This window comes from Haplochromis burtoni, unplaced genomic scaffold, assembly GCF_018398535.1.
Source record: "Haplochromis burtoni strain Fernald_Lab_line unplaced genomic scaffold, NCSU_Asbu1 Contig_296, whole genome shotgun sequence".
NCBI lineage: Eukaryota > Metazoa > Chordata > Actinopteri > Cichliformes > Cichlidae > Haplochromis > Haplochromis burtoni.
This window is the reverse complement of record NW_024582657.1, coordinates 17,690-34,370: the sequence shown is the minus strand read 5'-3', so window position 1 is coordinate 34,370 and position 16,681 is coordinate 17,690. Positions and strand designations below refer to the sequence as shown.

The window sequence follows — 16,681 nt, the reverse complement described above, 5'->3', positions numbered from 1 at the left end:
GTTTCTTTTAAATGATTTCGCGATCTTATTTATGTAGAAAGTAATTAAACCGGTGTATTTCCTCTGTATATATGAAAGGTATATCTGTATCATGAACTCATTTTACATCGTTGGCCACACAGGGCTCACTTTTAATCTTAAATTGACCGAACTAGCGACCTTCCCCTTTCTGTAGATACGTTTAAATACATATCAATTCAAATAAATAGGCTGTAAGCAAAAGAAGTTTAACAGCAGGTCTCGGTTTTTCTATGTGATTATTATAAGCTTTTCTATATGAAAAGCTACTGTAGTAAATTAAAGAAATATGCCAGAACGAATAAATACATGTGTAAAATTACAGAAAAGCTTCTCGTTGCATATTGTCTTGAAAATTAGGACTTTCTTTTTTAAAATACAGTTAAAAGTCAAAAATCTATGCCCTCCTTCATATAGTGTAAAACCATCCAATGGGCGGATTGGCGTCTTTGTCAGGCGTATTCTATTCTAGCCTTATGTTTGACTTATAATAATATGTGAATTTAGTGCAAAAACAGGAAGATGGTGGAGAGGACAGGGATATTTCATCACGTATGTAGAAGGAAAAGTATTTCACCTCCGCAGACAGCAGGTGGCAGTAGCGCGCGTTTCTGTCACGTGCCCGTTCACGGACAACACCAACAAATAAGAACCAACAGGAGGCGAGCGAGAGCTGCTAGCTGCTCCCGAAGCAACTTATCTGACGTCCATCCTGCTGTCATGGCCTTCCTCTGCCGAAGTGCTGCTTCGCTGCTGAAGCCCTACCAAGCTGCCCCCGCCGTGCTATCCGCAGCCCGCCTCTACAGCTCAGGTGTTTTTGTGTGTTTGTGGTTTAAGCTCCACCGTGTCTGCAGGGGTCAGTTTGTTGGTGCTGCACCAACAGCTGCTACAATGTCAAAAACCTGCGTCACTGTCTGTGCGACGGCTTCACGTTTAGGGCAACAGTTTATGTGTTGTTGATGGTGTTTTTGCATCGCAAAGTCTTTGTTTGCGGAGCTTAACAGTGTGAAAAAGTCCCCACTTTTGTCAATGTTGTGTTGTGTGCGGTTTGCCAAGGTAATTTGAACGTGGCATCTTCCAGGTGCTGACCGTTTAGTCTGTGCAATTTATTATTATTATTATTATTATTATTATTATTATTATTATTATTATTATTATTATTATTGGTGCTACTATTGTTTTGGGGTTGTTTTTTTTTTAACATTTATATTCTGATGATTTTGTTTGAAGTTTATGTGACCTGGTGAAGTTTGGCTCACACAAGAAGAGAGCCATTTTTGAATTACACAACACAGTGAGCAATCTGTTGAAACATACAAGTAGGAGAAAACAATTTATACTGCATAATCAATATTTGGTGTGATCACATTTGTTCTTCAGGGCAGCTTTACTATCATTTCTTTAAGTAGTCTTCAGGAAGAGTTCTCCAGGCTTTTTGAAGGACATTCAAAGCTGGATGTTGTTCCATTTTTTGCTCTGTTCCCTGTCGAGATAATCCCACACTGTTTCAATAATACAGAGGCTTAAGCTCTGGGGAAGCCAATCCATGTCCTTGGTATGCTGAAAAATTAAATTATTGCCAATCGCATGCTCTCCATTTGGTATTGCATGGTGGATCAAAATCTTCTGGTACTACTTTGTGTCTGTCCTGAAAGACGTGAGCCTCAGTTTAATGAGACTCTAGCTCTAAATACCAGGTTAAAGGTGCAGAGTAATTTGAACATTTAATACAAATAAATGCTGTAACTTTGCGCACTGTCTGAAGCCATACTACTAGGCTGTTGGTGTTAATCCTTAACTTTTTCTTGAATAATCGACCTTGACTTTTGAAATCAGTGTTTTATCAGTGAGGAATTAAATGTCCAGGGTAGTCAGATCAGACATTAAAGCTTTTATCTTGCCTTGTTGTTTTTGCAGTATTATTATAAAATACTTTCAAAATAAAATATTAAAAAATAAAATGAGGACAGTAACAGCATAAGTTACATTGGAAGTTTTTTTTTCGTTAATGTTGAATTTTGTCTCCATGCAGGTGGTAACTATGAGCATATTTTGGTGGAAAAGCGAGGCGAGAAGAAAAACGTGGGTTTCATTCAGCTGAACCGACCTAAGGCTCTCAATGCTCTGTGCGACGGGCTGATGAAGGAGGTGGGACAGGCGCTGGATGCGTTTGAAGCTGATGGAGACATCGGCGCTGTCGTCATCACTGGCAGCGAAAAGGCCTTTGCTGGTGAGGACTTTTTTCAGTCCTTGTATTTGCAGATTTCCTCCTTTTTGAAGGCACGTAAAACTGTTTAAGTGAACTTGAGTTTGGTGTGGACTTTTTTGCAGCTGGAGCAGACATTAAAGAGATGCAGAATCGAACATTCCAGGAGTGTTACGGTGGAAACTTCCTGGCTCACTGGAACAGAGTGTCCACGGTGAAGAAGCCTGTGATAGCAGCTGTCAATGGATTTGCTGTAGGTTTCAAGTTTTGTTTTTTGTTTTTTTTCTTTGCTAATCTGGGGTTTTCATGTAGGCTTGTTACTGTCGATAAGTGGGGGATCAGGTTGGGTTGGTAGCCATTTTTAATTCTTCAAAAATCCGAGCGTTCCTGGTTGGGCTCTTTGCAGGACAGTTTCGAGGCTCAGAAAGTGGATGTCACACTGTAGAGAGTCATCATTGTTAAAACTAAGGACAACAGAATATGTTCAGTTGTATCATCCAAACAGCTCCTGCTTTGGTGTTTTTATACGTGCATTCTGCTCTTTCAGCTCGGTGGAGGGTGCGAGCTTGCAATGATGTGTGACATTATCTACGCCGGGGAGAAGGCTCAGTTTGGCCAACCAGAAATCCTGCTGGGGACCATTCCTGGTAAAGTCTAATTTATGGATTACTGTACTTTTCTATTAAACTGCACCTCTTTACTAGAGGCTGGCTTTTTGAGCAGTCGATTGTAAAGCTTTTCTGCTCATCGTGTCACTTAAGTTGTAGGTCGCGTGTGACAGTTTTCACATGACATCCTGTGTCGCGAGACACAATCTTTATGGCGCATTGGCCTGCTGTGCCGTTTTAATGAGAATCCTGCACAGAAACTCAGAGACATACTGACACACAGAGAAAGATGATGGAATTGTTTGAAAATTGAAAATTGTTTGAATTTGTGGAAGAAACTCGACAAAGTCTTGGCTTCTGGTTTTGACTTCTTCTCTTCCTTATCAGCGTGTATGACGCAATATTGTCTGAGTGGCAACACCTATTGCGTAGGAGAATACTGCAGTGGCTTTTTGCACCTTAACAAGTATAAATGACTGTATCTGTGTGATGACATCACTGAGGCGGGTTTATTGGCACCTTAACTTCTCTCTGCCTGTAGGGTCGGGTGGCACCCAGAGGCTGACACGTGCTGTGGGCAAATCCCTGGCGATGGAAATGGTACTAACAGGGGACAGGATTGGTGCTCAAGAGGCAAAGCAATCAGGTAATGACAAAGAGCACTGCAAAGGCGCTTAAGGTTCTACAAGTTTCTGCTTTATATAAACAACCTTTTCTTAAAAAGATTATTTTTAGATTGTGGTTCTGGTAGTTTTACATACAGGAAGGTACTGAATAGTTCTGCACCTGGATAACAGCAAAGCTAAACTGCACAGAGTCTGCTTTTAAACAAAATGTGACATGAATAGTGTGTCAAATAAACTGACTTCTTATATTCATTGTTCTCAACTGTGTATCTTTGTGTTCCTTAGGTTTGGTGAGTAAAGTTTATCCCGTGGACCAGCTGGTGTCTGAAGCCGTAAAATGTGGAGAGAAGATCGCTGCCAACTCCAAACTCGTGTCTGCTATGGCTAAAGAGGCTGTTAACGCAGGTATGCACATTTTAAAAGGCTAAATATTCTAAAACCGACTGAGCTGAATATGTTGGATGTTTTATCTGACTCATCTTCTGTGTGACGGCAGCTTTTGAGCTGACTCTGGCTGAGGGGAATCGCTTGGAAAAGCGCTTATTCCATGCTACATTTGCAACGGTGAGTAGAAGAACTAATATGGGATTAAGTGAAAACAGTGGAGTCAGATTTTAATAATCAATCCATGATCTACTTTTGTTTTGTTTTTTTCCCTTCCCTACAGGATGACCGTAAAGAAGGCATGACTGCCTTTGTGGAGAAGAGAAAGGCCAGTTTCCAGGACAATTAGAAAAGGAGCAGATGAAGATCACAGTCAAGAACACAAAGTTTCTGATATCAGTGGCTCACTTCCTTGTGTGTAATATGCTGAGTGATGCAAAAATCCAGGATTATTGGAATTTTCCAGCTGCTGGGACTAGGATTTGCCACCATGTGATTGCACAAGAGTGTCTTTCTCACTGAAGCCCCATCTGATGAGGATCAGCATCAAAATCAAATGGAGTCTGGGTGCAAGGGGGTTGAATGTGAATATGATTTGATCTCTGTGATTATAGTCAGTGTGTAGCAGGTGGTGTAGGGCATGTGACATGTACTGACTTTGCCTTTTCATTTGTCAAACATTTCTATTTTGTAGGCAAGTTATTCTGTACATTTTACAAATAAACCCTGGGAGTGGCAAGAAGACATGGGAAGACTTTATTGATTATTCACTTGTAAACATATTAGTTTATTCCATTAAACATTTTTCATATTTTACACATTATATTTTTCCAATTTCATATACATTGTGTTTGGTTATTGGCAAGCAGGGGCTGATTTGTAACATGCTAATAAAGCACATGCTTACCAGCTGCTTTGTTAGGTACGCAGGTTAAAAATATCTCATCAACCAGTCACGTGACAGCAACCCAGTGCCTTCAGGCAAGAGAGGACCTGCTGAAGCTCAAACTGAGCAGCGCACCTATATTGGAAATTTTGCATTTCTCAGAGATTGATTTTTTTTTTTTTCTTTAGAGGAGGTTACAGGAACTAAGCAGCAGTTTTTGTTTGTTACAAATTTGAGCGTTCATATCAAACCTTGAAGAAGATTGGCCGCAGTAGCAGGACACCACTCCCCATTTCCATCCCTTTTAGGACCACAGTATACTGGTCTTCTGATGGCTGCTTCCAGTAGGATAACACTCAGATCCTATCAAACTGGTTTCTTGAAAATAACCTTGAATTTACTGTAGTCAAATCACTTCCATAGGCACTAGATCTCAATCCACTACAGCACCATTGGGATGTGGTGGAACAGGAGAGTCACATCATGTGAATGTGGCCTTCAGACCGCTAGGTGGCCCTCTTGCGCTGTAAACAAGTGCAGGGAAACGCAACATGGCCAGTAAGTCCTCTGGTCGGCCCACAGGACAGAGAGACACACCGAGCTGGACAAGTAAGGTCAAATTCACAGCTATGAAGTCACTAAAATACAACTCTGGGTTTTATATATTCGATAAGATCAACCTGACGGAAAATGTAACACTATATCTTTGCTCAAAATAAATTGTGCCGTTTGCATCGGGCTTGGGATAAAGTGTCAGCTGTCTTTTTTTCTTCTTAAATTACTAGCTCTGTGCCATACTCCCAAATGTTTTGATGATTGATACCAAGTAGATACCCGACCAGTATTTCTGATGCGCGGTGATATGTTTAACCTATAAAGGGAGCTTATAAAGGAAAAGGAGTGTGTCGTGATTTATGAGATGAATCATCAGTGTGCCAAATTTTGGACACATTTTAATAACCACTAAACTGTGATTTTAACTTTCCACAACAATAACCCAACAAAACACACCTTTCATTTTATAACTTTTTTTAGAACATCCAAATGTTAGGGGTTTTTATAGAACTTTAAATGTGCTACAGGTTATAAATAAAACAGATGGGAGAGTCAGCACAATACAGTTCAGACATTTTTTCATAGAGCATGTTTTTTCTTCATTTCCATCAAAGGAAATAAAAAATTAACACACTTATATACAGAACTTAGATGATAAGGAAAAATGTACCGATCATATACAGTATGAGTCCAATACTAGCGTTGGTATCGATATTATTGATATTTGGATGCTCTTGCCACCTCTGTAAATTACTGATAAGCACTAAAAATCTCAGCAGCAAGCACGCAAGTTAAAGTTAAAAAACAACTATAAAAAACTATAGATAAGTTAAGAGTTACGTTAAGAGTTCCCCATCACATATTGAGTGAGGATCTTCGGGGCCACATAAACCCACAATTTTCACTTCAAAGAAAACACCAGAACAAATTTGGTTAGTGTGCACTTTCTTTTGCCGCTCCAGTCATCAGGAGGCACCTTCTTTCTCTCTGATCTTCACACGGCGGTGCCCCATATCTCCACAAGTCCGTGTCCTAATTGATTTTTTTTATTCAATATTCCCCTGGAGCTTGCTTTCTTGTCAGCCCCTTGAAACAAACCTTTAAAAAGGAGAGGGGGGTGAAAAAAACTGGTCTCTTCTCTCCGCGGGGAAGCACAAAAGTCCGCAGAGAGGGCCCGAAAAGAAACCTCTCTTTGAGGCTACCGAAAGGTCAAAATAATAAATGTAGACTCAATTGAGGCTCTTCGCTGACAAAGGAAGCAAAACGTTACATTTTGGCAGCGTGGACCCTCGTAGCGTGATAAACTCATTTAAAGAAGCCGGAATAAAGAGAGAGCAGCGTGGGTCCGGGGAGGGTGAAGGGGCTCTCAAGTCTGGCAGACAGGCCTGACTCCCGCAAAGGGCCTTTTCTCCTGCTCAGCAGCCCCCCAAAAACTCTTATCTTTCTAAACAGCAGTGCAGCAGTGCCAGTCATGCCCGGATATCTCCGCTTTTATGTCCGCGTTATAATCCGTTTGCATGCATTTAAATTCAGGCAGCTGCATTTAGTAAGCAAAGCAATATTTTCTCATGAGAAGTTACATACAAACTTAAAAAGTAAGGTTATAGCTAGTTAACGAAAGCAAAACATACGGATTTATATAGTCCTTTACTCGGATATAAGATAAATGCAGATCGTGGATATTCGTTTGCAAATTAAATGCGAGCAATAAAGCGCCAGTATTTCTTTGGTGCATTATTACCGGCATCTGCAAATTCAGTGTAAAAGCCCACAAGCCTGCAACTGTGACTTTACTTTTAAAAAAGCCTTTTTATATGCAGATCAGCACCGGGCTGGCTCTGCGGTCATGGAAAGGATTCCTCGGCATCTTTTTTTTCTTGTCATCCAGCTGAGAGCATTTCTGGCCCAGATGAAACAAGCCGGGTGGAGTGTGGTTTTCATCGTACAAATATTTTCATTATCTCACATTCTTGGCGTCACAGATCGGGTCGGAATAACACGTTCACCGGTGTCTGCTTTGAATTATGCCCACCCAAGGGTGTCAGAAACAACACGGACCTAAGATTAATTACACCAGACTACAGGCGAACAACGCGACCCTGCTTTATAGATTCACATAAGCACAGTGTGGTTAGATAACTTTTACTAACTGAAGCAAAAAGAAAACACAAACTATTTATAAGCTTATTTAGTATTCGTTTAAGCCACATTAGTATTTTATGCTATTATTTATTTGTTCCAAAAACTGGGCTTTCGGATTTTTGAGACTGTATTTAAAGTTTAAGAAAAGTGAGCTAACCAATCAGATTCATCAGTTTTAGCACGTGATCCGTTTACGTTCATCTAAGGAAGACTGTCAAGATAGTTGTTGCTAAAGCTACTAAACCCTTTATCCGACAAACCAACAACGAAAAATAATAAGAGTTTGAATCTTAGCTTGACGACTGAATCTTCCGCCATAGCAGTTAACATTTACAACTTTAAAGTTTTTTTTTCTTCCTAAATTGGTAATTTTATGTTTCTAGCATGTCACAAACGAAGACGGAAGTTGGCTACAGGCACTACTCTCGCGTCGCTTGAGCCGTCTCCGATTCTCCGTGTTTTGAGGCTGCAGGAATGGTCGTGCTAAGAGGAATCCCCTCTGTTTTATCACCTGAACTTCTGTATGCTCTCGCTAAAATGGGCCACGGGGATGAACTGGGTATGATAATTACACGCATACAGAGCTGCTAACAGCAGTGACCTGTATACCCTGCTTGTAGGCATGCTGCACACTGCTGTGCTAATCTGAGTTTATGTCAACACCACGTAAAAAGGATCATTAACCTGTAGCTACACGGCACAGTTACAGAGATTTTACTCACTCTTCATGAAGTCACTCACTCGTTTAATTATTTTCAGTGCTTGCTGATGCTAATTTCCCAGCATCTTCTATTTGTGCATGTGGCCCAAAGGAGATAAGGGCTGATGGTATGTAAATACACCTGCCTATAAAAGAAAAATGTGTGTGTGTGTCCTTCAAGTTTAGCTTTCAGACTGTGTCTAACCTTAATGCAGGGTTGGGGATCCCACGGCTTATGGAGGCTGTTTTGAAGCTTTTGCCCCTGGACACCTATGTCCCCTCTCCGGTACTGAGCTAAAGCATCTGCATAGACATTCTGTCGTTTTTGTGCCTGACTGTTTAATATTTAGTTCATATAATGTAAAATCTGTGCTGCATGCTTTCACAGGCTGCAGTTATGGATCTAGTAGATAGTGACAAGCAGAGAGGTTTAGCTGTGCCTGTGTGGGACACCTACGAACAGCTCTTGAGCCAGGCAGGCTCTCAGGTAAGACAACCCCTTCACCCTGTTATTAAGTGAAACAAAATGAGTGTGTGTTCATTTGATTTGTGACTCTCTGTGTGCTGATTTCTGTTTATATACAGGTTTCTCTTGAGAAGGTGGAAAGGTTTGCTTTCTATGAACGAGCCAAGAAGGCCTACGCTGTTGTGGCAACAGGGTTGGTGTATTTTCTCTGCCTTCATTTGAGTCTAGGTTCAGCTAGATTGAGTTGCATTGCTAAAAGTGCACTTCTGTGTTTCAAAATCAAGTGTAGAAATGGTTCCGTTTGTAAAAAAAGAAAGAAAAAGATGTTTCATGCTAGAAATCGTTCTCATGATTTATCTGTCAGTTGTTGTTGTTTTTCTTTTTGTTTTTTTTTTTCATATATTAGCAAACCTACAGCATCATGAATCAAGAAGTGTCGCATCTCGATAATCAGACCGTTGCACTGATTTTAATCGCTTCATTGTCATGAACAAATCTGGATATCATTGCAGAGGCCTGGAGCTAGTTTAATTATGGAGATTATGGTCTGCACGCTTTTTTTTTTTACATTGTGTCTTTATGATTTTCCTCAGGGAGACAGCTCTGTATGGTAACCTGATACTGAAGAAGGGGGTCATTCCTGCTGAGCAGCTACAGTGACACACACACACACACACACACACACACACACACACACACACACACACACACACACACACATTTGATGATTTCAGCTTTTAATTTCTGTTGTTCTGTGATATTAGGCACTAATTGAATTCTTTACAGTCAAAATCATCATATTTTGTGAATTCAGATGCATTTATTTCAAATCTGTATTTAAAGCAGTGATTACAATCTATATTTTTATAACTGATTTCTGCATTATATGTTTATATCAATAAATAAATGAAACACAGTCTCTGATGGGAGTGTTTACAGTATCTTTATCATCAAGATGCATATGAGCGACACAGATTTAGGTGTTCTTGCTTAGTGAAGCTTTAAGGCAGTGTAATTGAATCAAATGAAGCTCTTGATTATTTTCTTTTTACTCAGTTGCAGCTACATGAACTTAAATGATAAAGAGCTGAGTTGTTGGAAGATCAGCGATGGTAGATCATATCCAAATCTTCCTCTGGCTCAGTGTGCTTCTGAGGTGGAAAATTGACAGGATAGGCAGCTCTGATGTTGTCCTGGTGAAAGACCGGCCTGACTGGTTCTTTGTGGTACACAGCATCCATGTCCTCCTCAGGCTCAAGGTGAACCCTGGCCTGAATTTTAACCGCCATCTGAGGTATCACCGGCTCAGCCTGGACAACAGGGGGGACATCCAAGTTTTGGTTTCGACCTCGGAGGAGATTACCCGTTGAGGGATGGTACAGCTCATCCAAGTCTTCCTCAGCCTTCAGATATTTTTTCTCCTGTCCGCTGCCTCTCATACTCTTCCAGATCTTCATGTTGGGGTCAATATCATAGTGGGTCCTATCCATATCCTCAGGAGGCTCAACTGCCACTGCCCAGGCTGGCCTACCTCTCTCATCTATAGACCTGAAATGAGTATCACACACCATTTGTTTTTATCAGCCTAAGCAAACATGAGAACCTTTCTTTTAGTTTAAGAAACTTCAACTCACATGACAGCTTTCTGGAAGACTTCATCTGAAAGTTTATTCTGAGAGAAGAGCACAAATAATACAGGATTACGATTCAAATAAATACTATTAACCATAAAAACATGTTTAAAAGTAACAGTAAAGCTGATTTATTTCAATGTAATATAAGACTGGAAGTAATATATACATACCCAAGGCTTTGCTGTGATGCCAAGTATCAGCGAAACACAGACGATTAGAGAAATCCTACCAGGGGAACCAATTTAGGTTAATTGCTAGAGTTCTACTTCATAAACACAGATCCCTGTCAACTTACAAAACAACTCATCTAATCTATAAGCATTAAAAACCAGCTAAATCTTTGAAGAGATTTCTCACCTGAACATGGTGCGTCTTCGTGTTGGCAGCTCAGTGTTTGGAACAAGATTGCCTTTTGATCACCTGCTACTGAAACGAAGGACCAAAGATCTATCTATAAACCTGCTGTCCCGACCTTTGTATCCTCCAAGTGCAGGCTGTAAGTAACTTATCATTTCTAATCTCGCCTGTGTTTTGTGTTGGTGCCATTAAAATTCCTCTTTCTGTCAAAGTGTCAAAGTACACTCCACGTAACTGAGCAGAACATGTCAAATATAAAATGTCTTTCTTATTTATATCATCCTGTATTTTTCTTTGTTTTAATTTATCACAGTTATGCAAACACAGCTAAAATATGTAATAAATATACAATATTGTAATTACATTTGATGCAATTATCTCCCTTATCAAGGCTGTAAAGTTCCTTGTCTTTATTACTGAGAGTAAGAGATAAACTTTATTATCATGCAGCAGTAGTTTCTCCAAGCTCTATACGACGACGGTATCTAACCTCAGTAACTATTGTATACATGGCTGTATATATGTCAGCTAGTTAGCAGCAAGCACCAGTGGATTATCCTTATTTTCTGTGCTTGGTTACATTTGCAGCATTGTATTAAACTGCAGTTTTCTATCTGAACATCATATCTTCACTGGTGATGAGTTCGGAGCTCATCTGCTGTCATTGTGTGCAGAAAGACGGTAACAAATCACACACATATTCATCTATAAAATCATTCTCCGTGAACTGCAAGCACATTTTACCACTGGTAGTTTTAACTCAATACACTCACACAGTTGCACACTGCATTTCCCACAGAGTTTGGTTTTCCTGCTCTCTGTTTTAATAATCTTTTTATTACATATTTTCACCGTTTCTCTCTCATTGGGTTTAATGCCCTGCTGTGTATCACAACTGTGTAACATCAGGAATTGTTCACTGAAATATCTCAACTATTCTGAGAACTGTCATGAAGTGCTGTGAAGATATTTATGATCCTCTGCTGATGAAGCCTAATGACTAGCACCACCACCAGGTCGACATGTAGTTTTGATTGAAATGTCTCCACAGTGGCATGCACTGCCATAAAATCTGATAATCTTTGCAATGATGTGATCCCTTTCCTGACATTTGCTGTAAGGAGATCAGGTTCTATTTGAGTTTGTCCAATATTTTGGTTTATTCCTGTAAAACAATGACATCCACCTCATGCTAAGCCCTGTTTTGTGTTCATCTCATATATTACATTGGTAAGTATACAGTAATTAGGGTACAACGAGACTCTTGAGCATTCTGCATGTCTTTCAAATAATTATTCTTACACACATATAGACCTGATTTACTTGTCTGTCCTTTTTTGTGTTCAACTTACAGGCATGAGAGTCAAAGTGCGATGAGTTGATTTTCTGGTCTGATATCACGCCAATAATGCATCTATAAATGTGCAGATAAATTATTGTATTCTCATTCATCGGTTGAACTTAATTAGCTCAGATTTGTTCTCATATTGAAAACATTCTGCGTGCTATAAACATTCCCCTTCTATTAGGGATTATGAATTTAAGATTTCAGCTACGTCACTTAGGCTGACTGTAAATAAGAAGGACAGGCAACCTAATCCTAAGATTAGTTTGTAAGCTCAAAAAACACAGTGGCTTGAGCTCAGCTTCCATCTTTTGAGAAAAATCTTAAGATAAGAGACCTCATCTTCCTTTTTCCTTAGAATTCCTCTATTGTTATCTGCCTGGGTGCAAAACATCTGTAGATGATGTACAGCTGCTAAGATCATGCATGAATTTTGAATAAACTGAGGGGACGTGTTTCCTGCATCCCCTAAAAATCTACACTTACTTACTTATAGGCTATAAGATACAATAATACACAATAGCCTTTTTGAGTACGTGTATATCACTGCAGGACCCACAATCCAAATACTGGTCCTACTTTAAATCCTAAGTGTGGATTTTACATTACACATATGTAAAATCAAGTTTGACATATGTATAATGTTACAGTGCCACAAAGCAAAAAAAATGCACACACTTCCCATACCAGGCTTACTTTCATGAGAACTTACCCAGATTCAGACGGAGTCCTATTGTGTACAGCTTTAATCATTTAAACAGACTAATCACCCTTCACATGCACATCCATGTGGACAGATTGGAGGCAGATGATAGGTCTGTGATCTTAGTGCCAGGCACCACAGATACTGAATCATCTACGAGTTTGTCAGCTCTTCATGCCAACATCTTATCATACTGCAAAACTGCGTCGGAATAAAACATTCATTCATTCATTCATGTTTGATGCACAGACTGAGTTGTTTACATTACAACTCAATTCTGAATTGCTGCTTTCTGATATGCAAACTCTGGGATTTATGTTAAACATCTGTAAGTTGAAGCACACAACCATAATTTTCCTCAATCAGCCTACCCATGAGGAATATAAGTTAATTTCAGCTCAGTGTTTTAGCATTTCTGGCAGTGCCTCCGTCAAACTGCTGTCGTGTCTCTTCGCTAAATGTCTTTCACTGTTCATCATGGCAGCAGGGGACCCATTAAGTTAACCCAAGTTAATATTTTCTCATGCCAACAGGATTCAGCGTAATGTACAGGAGCTGTAAGATACAACACAAACTTCCTGTTCGGTTTAGGGGACGGCTCCAGCATGTCGGCAGTCTCGATCAGATTCATGTGTCCAATATTACGAGACAGTCTGGCTTGACTCGCCCCCGCTGAGTGGTCTGCTTCTTTACTAAAACACGCCTTAAGCAAGCAAATACCAGACATCTTTGGAGGCACTTATTGTAAATCTGCCTTTAAAAATAGTTTAAAACCTCCTAAAATAAACTAAACAGGAAGAAATGACTGCTCTAACCGTATGCTGAAAAACATTATGCTGTTGTGTTAAAGAGAAATCTACTAAAGTGAAGGTAAGTCATTAAGAAGGCACTCTTTTCCTACTGTTGTCTTTTGACAAAAAACAAAGCCACATTATGTTTGCACCAACAAGTTGATTTCCAAAGAGATATTAACCAAAATCTGTCCTATCACAGCATGGTGGAAAAGGTGTTCTGAAAAAATTAAGGAAACATATCAAGAAGAAGACAAAAGGAGACGTGGCAGGCCTACAAAAAAAATGTCTACGGCAGATAAAAACATGGTGCAGGCTCTGTCATGTTTTGGGGCTGCATCTCAGCCAGTGGTGTTGCGGATGTTTCCAAAATTGATTGAATTATGAACACAGAAAAGGGCCATCAGATTTTGATCTACCATGCAATATCATCTGGAAAGAATCTGATTGGCAACTGCTTTGTTTTTCAGCATAACAATGATCCCAAACAAACTGCCAATGCAGTAAAAGTATACCTGAATAGAAAAGCGCACAGTGGAACACACAGTCATGGATTGGCCTCCCCAGAGCCTGGACATTAACATTTGAATGTCCTTCACTAAGCCTGAAGAACCATCCATGTTAACAAACGGCCAAAAGGCCAAAAGACCTCTCGTAGAACGTTCAGGCTGTTTTTAGGAATAAATGTGGTGGTACCAAATATTCACTTTCAAGCTGGATAGATTTGTAAAGAACCCTCCTTAGTATGACATTCTGGCGTGCCAGCTTTAGTGTCTACATATGCATGTTAGAGTAAATAGCATTTTTCATGGTCCAAGCTAAACAAAAATAAATAATGATGACAGATCTTTGGACAGTACAGCAGATAAAGATATTTTATCATTTTTGGATACTAAATGTGAAGCTACTAGGAGATGGTCTAACTTAGCATGAAGACTAAAGAGAGAGTAAAACCACCTACTTGGTTTTTCCTTGTTAATACACAAACTGTTTTACTTAGAACAACTTTAAGTATGCATGCTATGATAACCTAGCTGTACTCATCTGGACCATGGTGCTAATAAGAATTTACTATTCCTTTAGATAAGATCTGGTCTTTGCAAAGATAAACATGAAAGAGATTGTGATTTTCAGTATATATCGACCATTTGTAAATAGCGGACATTACTCATGTATAGTTTTGGGCTTTTTATGGGCATGTTTGGGCATGTTTATGATCAGACATTAAGGCCTGCACATGTGATCTCATAGAAACCACACCTTAAGACATCCAAAGGAGTCTTGAAGGTGAGCTCTGATGAATATAGTGCGATGCAGCTCTTATCCATCTGCCCCTTATTCCCTGCACATACACATCATCAAACATTTCTACATGAAACGCAGAGGCAACCAGCAATGGACCAACCACAGGACAGTGCTCTCTGAACTTCTAACAGTCCCGCAGGTTTAAAAATAATCTGATCCTTTGTATGAGTAAGTGGTGCATCACTCAACCCATCTAGGTGCTGCAGTGCTTTTAATCTGTGTTTTGAACTGAAGTTTACAATCAGTGGGATTAGCTGAAAAGTTAAGGGAGGTTGTTTTTCAGAGCAACACTTAATGTAAATCTGTGTGGCAAAAATGTGTGAGCTTTGAATTATATGCATATATTTCTAAGTCATTTATTTTAAAACATGCAAAAAGAATTATGCAATTAAAAGGAATAGTAGCTAAAAGAAAACCCAACTACCTTTGTAAAACAACAAACTATCAGCAGCAACTGAGGCTAATTTTCTTACAGACTAACTAATTCCATGTGCTTTTCATGCTGATGCATAATAAGATATCCAGTGTGGAATATTTTGACCCTATCAAAATGAATTTTTATTGGTATTCTCTGATAGTGAACTCTCAGGGTTGCTCCCCTGCATTTCATTCTGTAACCACTTTCTTTCTCTTCATGCTCAAAGAAAAGCAGTTATTATTCAGTAAAACCAGAAGTCTCATCGAAATTGTGAAATCCACATCATTTTTCATTTTGATAAAATAATAACTGCACATAACCTTGTACTTTACCTGCATTTGTGCAATAAAGAACTTCATGTTGAAGCAAAACCAGCATAAAAGATGTTTAAATGCTGGTTTCATCTGCCAAGCGCATGATTGTTTTCCTCTTCCTGTCACTCAGAGATGTATTAATGTGCGAGAATGTGAATGACAAGCATTTAAGTAAATGTAAAAGCAACAGTGAAGACCAGAGCGAATGGGAGTTGTCAGTAAGCAAAGGCTGATGCCAATAAACTGAAACACACAGTCACACAGTGTTTTTGCACAAAATGCTACAAGCGAGCCAAGAATAAATTGCCTGTCTGTAACTGTTTAAACGCAGCATTAAGTCATGATTTATTCCCGTAATTCTGGGATAGAAAACATGCTGCAAATGTTGCAGCCTGCAGCAATTTACGAGGGAAACCACCAAAATGAATATTTGACAAAACTCCCATTTTAAATTAAATGATCATTGCATCATGCAGCTTAATGTTTGACTCACTTGTTGCATGACTTGTATAAGTGTGTATATAAGACTACTGCGTGCAGGAATGATGCATAGCATAGCTAGAAAGATCAATATATCATTCCAGCTTTTAGTCCTGGCTCCGCCCTGAAACCAATAACAGCCCATTACCACTTAGACTTTCGTGAATGCAGCTGTCATGTTTCTACTTGACTCAAAGTGGCATCTTCATCAAGATGTCTTCACTGCTGAAGAAACAAATAGGGAACACAAGATTTAACAGGTGGCAATCAGCTGGAGACATCAGACTCCACACTAGACCTCAGCACATTATGTATCGCTGTTTGAAAGCAAATGGAAACAGAAAAGTCACTCTCCCTGCCCACACTAAAACAATCATCAGCACCAAAACCTCATCATCAGCGTCATTACTATAAGTAAATCCCATAAAGGTTGTCCCGGAGCGCAGGGCTGTATTTGAGGCTAACCACCCCTCTGTCTTTACACGCAGCCTTCCGTCATATCCCCCCGCATTCACAACATTTAGGAAAGCTGGGGTTTTCTAAATAACTAAAATTAACTCAATGATCTACAATTAACTTAATTGATGCTTCACCAACACTCATTAAACACACATCAGACATCTCACGGCGGATTTTTCTTGCACGAATTACAGGGTTGGGGGAAGGACCTCCATGGAAGAGGGGAGGCGAATGTGAAGTGTAGTGACGGGTTGGGTGAACGGGAAAAGGGGTGGGGGTGGGGG

The 16,681-nt window shown here is 39.7% G+C and overlaps 3 protein-coding genes across 4 annotated transcripts; 2 read left to right on the top strand and 1 right to left on the bottom strand.

Moving 5' to 3' along the window:
* Positions 1 to 651: 651 nt before the first annotated feature.
* echs1 (enoyl CoA hydratase, short chain, 1, mitochondrial) lies at positions 652 to 4,586 on the top strand. Its single transcript, XM_005940692.3, has 8 exons — positions 652 to 829; positions 2,051 to 2,248; positions 2,350 to 2,477; positions 2,772 to 2,871; positions 3,374 to 3,478; positions 3,744 to 3,863; positions 3,955 to 4,022; positions 4,126 to 4,586. Exons 1-8 carry the CDS (start codon positions 739 to 741, stop codon positions 4,189 to 4,191), a joined length of 876 nt encoding a protein of 291 aa, XP_005940754.1. The 5' UTR covers positions 652 to 738; the 3' UTR covers positions 4,192 to 4,586.
* Positions 4,587 to 7,615: 3,029 nt separating this feature from the next.
* Positions 7,616 to 9,484, top strand: fuom (fucose mutarotase). 2 transcript variants are annotated; one of them, XM_005940693.3, is made up of 6 exons: positions 7,616 to 7,984; positions 8,185 to 8,253; positions 8,341 to 8,411; positions 8,514 to 8,612; positions 8,711 to 8,784; positions 9,185 to 9,475. In XM_005940693.3, exons 1-6 carry the CDS (start codon positions 7,900 to 7,902, stop codon positions 9,249 to 9,251), a joined length of 465 nt encoding a protein of 154 aa, XP_005940755.1. In that variant the 5' UTR covers positions 7,616 to 7,899; the 3' UTR covers positions 9,252 to 9,475. The 2 variants fall into 2 exon arrangements, with proteins under 2 accessions (XP_005940755.1, XP_005940756.1); XM_005940694.3 differs by lacking the exon at positions 8,185 to 8,253 and having other exon boundaries at positions 9,185 to 9,484.
* A 34-nt stretch (positions 9,485 to 9,518) lies between these two features.
* si:ch211-217g15.3 (uncharacterized protein LOC368914 homolog) lies at positions 9,519 to 10,704 on the bottom strand. The gene is made up of 4 exons (XM_042228025.1): positions 10,583 to 10,704; positions 10,396 to 10,450; positions 10,226 to 10,263; positions 9,519 to 10,139 (listed from the first exon to the last, which is right to left on the bottom strand). The coding sequence occupies exons 1-4, from the start codon at positions 10,588 to 10,590 to the stop codon at positions 9,695 to 9,697; spliced, it is 546 nt and encodes a 181-aa protein (XP_042083959.1). The 5' UTR covers positions 10,591 to 10,704; the 3' UTR covers positions 9,519 to 9,694.
* Positions 10,705 to 16,681: the final 5,977 nt, after the last annotated feature.